Source organism: Bufo bufo, chromosome 1 (genome assembly GCF_905171765.1).
Source record: "Bufo bufo chromosome 1, aBufBuf1.1, whole genome shotgun sequence".
Lineage (NCBI taxonomy): Eukaryota > Metazoa > Chordata > Amphibia > Anura > Bufonidae > Bufo > Bufo bufo.
The window spans coordinates 828,291,161-828,296,772 of NC_053389.1; the positions used below are offsets into that span (position 1 = coordinate 828,291,161).

General features: G+C 38.4%; 1 protein-coding gene across 1 annotated transcript; it reads left to right on the forward strand.

Annotated features, from left to right (window-relative positions):
* The first annotated feature begins 2,445 nt into the window (after window positions 1–2,445).
* Window positions 2,446–3,902, forward strand: LOC120989902 (olfactory receptor 6N1-like). Its single transcript, XM_040418339.1, has 2 exons — window positions 2,446–2,475; window positions 2,976–3,902. The coding sequence occupies exons 1-2, from the start codon at window positions 2,446–2,448 to the stop codon at window positions 3,900–3,902; spliced, it is 957 nt and encodes a 318-aa protein (XP_040274273.1).
* The last annotated feature ends 1,710 nt before the right edge of the window (window positions 3,903–5,612 follow it).

The following is a 5,612-nucleotide window of genomic DNA, read 5'->3' on the forward strand; positions in this document are numbered from 1 at the left end:
CAACCTTGAGGCGGATGGGCTACAACAGCAGAAGACCCCACCGGGTACCACTCATCTCCACTACAAATAGGAAAAAGAGGCTACAATTTGCACAAGCTCACCAAAATTGGACTGTTGAAGACTGGAAAAATGTCAGAATTTGGCGTAAACAGAATGAGAACATGTATCCATCCTCTGATGGCTACTTCCAGCAGGATAATGCACCATGTCACAAAGCTCAAATCATTTCAAATTGGTTTCTTGAACATGACAATGAGTTCACTGTACTAAAATGGCCCCCACAGTCACCAGATCTCAACCCAATAGAGCATCTTTGGGATGTGGTGGAACGGGAGCTTCGTGCCCTGGATGTCCATCCCTCAAACAGGAAACACGGATCACGGATGCGGCTGCAAAACGGTGCATTTTCCGATTTTTCCACTGACCCATTGAAAGTCAATAGGTCAGCGAAAAAAAAACGGAAAACAGCACAACGGCCACGGATGCACACAACGGTCATGTGCATGAGGCCTAAGGCCTAACTGTGAGTGATAATGAGAAACTCTGCGTCAAGTCTGGCCCTTAAGCATATGTTTAATTTCACTTATTTTTCCACATGGTTGGAATTTTATTTTCTTGTGATTCAATGATTGGAAAATGTTCAATTTTTTCATTTTCACTCCCAGCCTTCTTAAAGCTATAACTATCGTGCGCTCAGCCTCGCTGGAAGATTCGTAGCCGGCATTATTTCTCGCAAAAAGCCTTCCCTGTCTTATACTCTCACATAGAAGACAATGTGAGCAGCTCCCTGTGATTCTCGTTGTGTGGTTCATGCCACGGTGGACACCAGGAGCAGCTCTTACTGGCAGGGACAGTATATTTCTTTCACAGCCCACTGGGTCAATGTTTTTTCCTGCAGCGCCGAGGCAGCATCCCGCTGACTCCAACTGGAAAACATGGTCAGCGACAATGGGCAGAACATCCTGGCCGCCCTGAACCTGGTCAAATAACACATGCTTCCTGCATGGTGCACGTCATCAACCTAGTGGTGCAGTGCTTTCTAAATACGTACAGTGTCTTAAATGGTAAGGAACGTTCTCTTGGACCTGCAGTAACAGACTGGCCTGCTGCTACACCACTTAATCTGTGACATGCCAACTCACTGGAATTCAACATTGCACATGCTCGATCATCTGAATGAGCAGCAGAAAGCCATGAACAATTTCGTCTTGACCCAGACAGTCTCAGCAGCAGTGGGCATGAGTTGCTACAAGGTCAGGCAGTGGCAGCCCATCCGAGATGCCTACCGAGTGTTGAAGCCCTTCGACAAGGCCACAAAGTTTTTAAGCAAGGACAACTGTGGCATGAACGATGTCCTCCCTCTCATATTTATTTAGAACAGATGCTGACATTCATGCAGCATGGGACCAAAGCAGAAGAAGAGCAGCTGACATATCTTTCTGTCCACCCTACAGCTGTTGGGGACAAACAAAGGGAATCTGCCATGGAGGAGGAGGATGAAGATGAGGAACTGCCACTGCAAGAGGAGGAGGAGGTGGAGGAGCAAGAGATCAATGATGATGGTGACAGCGGCCAATAATCTCGGTGGGTGGTGGAGCTAGAAAGAACTGGTTCCTGGGGCACACTGGCCAAAATGGCCATCTGTATGCTTGCCTGCTTATGCAGTGACAGGAAAATCGTTGACATCAAGCAGTCTGATGATTACTGGCTTTTATGCATCTAAGTCGTGTTAAAGGAGTTGTGCAGCCTGTTTATATTGATGATTTCTCCTCAGGAAGTATCGCTCTGTGCGAGCGTTTCTTTCTCTTCATTATGCTATGTCATCTTCCTTTTCAGCGGTGGCATACTGAAGTGAATGTAGCAAGTACTTGTGATTACACTGCATTTCTGTGACGATGGGCAGCATAATGAACAGGAAGAGGCACTCACATGGAGCAGCCCTTCCTTTTTAAGCAGCTAGTCGGCGAGGGTGTCAGGTGTTGAATCTCTACCGTTCAGATATTAAGGAGAGGTCATCAATACAAACAGGCTGCACAACCACTTAAAGTCTATTTTTCCTGAGTCTCAGAATTCACATTAAAACAGCGGGTAAAGTAGAAAAAATGGTTAAGATAAAATAAAATAAAAATAAAAGAGAAAAAAAAAGTATCAATACGATGCTCAAATACCAAGTTTCCCTTTAATTTATCATTCATAACAGCACAATATCTATATCCCTTGTGAAATTAATTATTTGATTTGGATATTGTTAAAAATAAGCTTTTAATTAATTGCCTTATATTTATGTTCCTCAATTGACTTAAAGAGAGAAGACTCTGGAGACAATGGCAAGACACGTATTACCTGGCTCTGAGCTTTCTGTTTTGTGTATAAATATCGAGCATTAAGCCATTATGGTTAATATTGATGTGCTGAGATTTAAATAAGGAATGCATATTTTTAAAAATGACCATCAAGAACAAAGAAATGTCTAATGTAAGTATTGTCAGTCAATCTCTACAAAATAATAAGGAAGATTTCTCCAAGTGTCAAGTTTGTTGTTGTTATTGTCTAGTTAGAATTTTGACTTTAAAAGAGAAAGTCTGATCATCCAGAGTTCTAATCAACTCTTCATAATGTCCTTGGCTATGTTAGGTTATTATTATATTTCTCTAGCCAACAATGGATATACAAAAATACTTAAAAATATGTAATTTCTGTAAATTACCTTTATAAAAAGGAGTAATTGCTTTCTAGCTTTCTCGTTCTTTTTAGTTAGCTTTTCACAAACATACAACCGTATGATATAATGTGTCTTGGTTAATAGAAATACCCAGAAGGAGGGGAATTAAAAAGAGAGAGAAAAAAATAGAATATATGTAACAGTAGATTTAGTAAAATGCTCTAATGTATAGTATTTATTTCTAAAACATAAATGCTATATTGTTATTGCATTGCTTGTTGCATTTTTTTTTTATAACTTTTTTTATCTGCAGGAGAAGAATCAGACGGTCTCTGAGTTTTTCCTTTCAGGATTTCAAGGAAACCAATGTTTAAGAATTTTCCTCTTCTGTTTTTCCTTTCTGATTTATTGTGGGACAATATGTGGGAATCTCCTGATCATCACCCTGGTGTCCGCCAGCAAGAAACTTCACACTCCAATGTACTTCTTCATCTCACAACTGGCCATCAGTGACATCTTAGTGATCACAGATATTGTCCCCAACCTGCTCCGCATCTTACTGAATAATGGGGCGACCATTACTTTTATTGACTGCATCACTCAGTTGTATTTTATATGCGCCCCTGAAGCATTAGAGTGTTTTCTTCTCACTTTGATGTCTTATGACAGATATGTGGCCATCTGTAATCCCCTCCGCTATTCCTCTATCATGACAAGTGAATATTGTGTAATATTGTCTATACTCTGTTGGTTGTTTGGATTTTCTATCGTTTTGATTTACATCATAAATATGGCAAAGTTATTTTTTTGTGGACCAAATATTATTGACCATTTATTCTGTGACATTGTTCCTTTATTAGAACTTGCCTGTTCTGACACCTTCATGATCCACTTGGCAATTTTTTTTGTTAGCATTCCAGGCATCTTCATTCCAACCACAATCATTGTAGTGTCTTATATGTCTATTATTTTAGCAGTCTTAAGGATCCCATCCAGTAATGGTAGACAGAAAGCCTTCTCCACCTGTAGCTCCCACCTCATTGTGGTCTCCATCTTCTACTGCACTATATTCAGTGTTTATGTTGTTCCAACAAAAGACTTAACCCTCTCCATGAGCAAAATCCTATCCCTGCTATATACTGTCTTTACTCCTTTGATTAACCCCATTATATACAGCCTGAGGAATAAAGATATTAGGGAAGTCATACAAGAAACATCTCATAAATGTGTGGTCTGGTAAATTATTAGTGTTGAGCGCGAATATTCGAATAGCGATTTTTTTTTAGCGAATATCAGCACTTCTCTAATTTGTGAATATTTCGAATATAGCGCTATAAACTCGTTATTTTGAATATTATTTATTTAATTTTTTTATTGTTATATTTTATTCTTTCCCACTTCCCAAAAATAGTTCTTACCTGTTCTGAGGATTCCTGGCTTCCTGGCTGCTCCAGTCAGTGCCCGTTGCCGCTTCTGCCGACTTCCGTGCTCATGGAGCGTCCCCATCACCATGGGAACGCCTCCATACTAGAATGTACTGTCGGATGTGAGAATTAAGTGGAAATTGCAATGCGATTAATATAACTTAAAGTAATCGCATTGCGATTTCAACTTAGAGCTGGGTTTTTAATGGGTCAGCTTGCTAGAATTAACGAAGTTAACGAATATGGAATATAGCAGTGCTAAGTTAAAATCGCAATGCGATTACTTCAAATGATAATAATCGCATTGCGATTTCAACTTAGCACTGCTATATTCCATATTCGTTAACTTCGTTAATTCTAGCAAGCTGACCCATTAGAAACATAGCTCTAAGTTGAAATCGCAATGCGATTAATATAACTTGAAGTAATCGCATTGCGATTTCAACTTAGACCTGGTTTACTATGGTTGGCTTGGTAGAATTAGCGAAGATGACGAATATGACAAATGTATTCGTCATATTCCTCAAAACGAAGATAACAAAATTGTCTCCATCTTCGTTTTAGCTCCAAATTCGTCAACTTCGCTAATTCTAGCAATCAAATAGGAAAGTTGACTATAGAGACAGCTGTTTTTAATTCGCTATGTGATTATATTACTTTGCTTTTTTTTTATAAATAGAATAATTATAATAATTATCAAGTATTATAATTATTTTATTTATTAAAGAAAAAAGCAAAGTAATATTATCGCATAGCGAATTAAAAGCGTAGCTGTCTCTAGTCAACTTTCCTATTTGATTGCTAGAATTAGCGAAGTTGACGAATAAGGAGCTAAAACGAAGATGGAGAATACTTTGTTATCTTCGTTTTGAGGAATATGACGAATACATTTGTCATATTCGTCATCTTCGCTAATTCTAGATATCAAACCAATAGGAAAGTTGCCTTAAGTTAATCGCGATAACTAGAATAATGACAAATTCGATTTCGACAAATATGAGACGAATATTCTAGTGAATATGCGCGAATTTCGTCAAAATCGAATATGGCACCTCCCGCTCATCACTATAAATTATCAGTAAGATGGTGTTCATAGATGTTTTATGCTGAGTTTGTCAACTCCATTGGCAAAAACTATCTGCCAAGAGATGATGACAATATTTTAATATGTTTGTCTAATAACCAAAATTAAGAGACCTTAGAAAACATACTGTTTTTATAGCTAGATTCTGTGATTTTAAAAATTATGATCACTGGCGCTATTTCGCGATGCGGACTGATAGTGCTGCAAGAAACTGTCGGTACCGCAACCGACTAAAATAATTGCGATATGAAAAACAGTATTGTTTCTGCGCAAACTATCAAATATAAACCGTCTCTTAATTGACTCCTGTTTGTCATCTGCCACAATGGCTATTAAATGTACCCAGAAGTCAGTTCATGCACATATATAGAAATTGTAGCAAAAAAGAGGACTTTGAACAGGAAGCAAATATACTGCAAAATAAATTTGAAATCAAAGGATA

Coding starts and splice junctions, on each gene's coding strand:
- LOC120989902 (XM_040418339.1), top strand. CDS start 2,446: ATGACCATCAAGAACAAAGAAATGTCTAAT. Junction 2,476..2,975: donor AGAACAAAGAAATGTCTAAT/GTAAGTATTGTC, acceptor TTTTATCTGCAG/GAGAAGAATCAGACGGTCTC.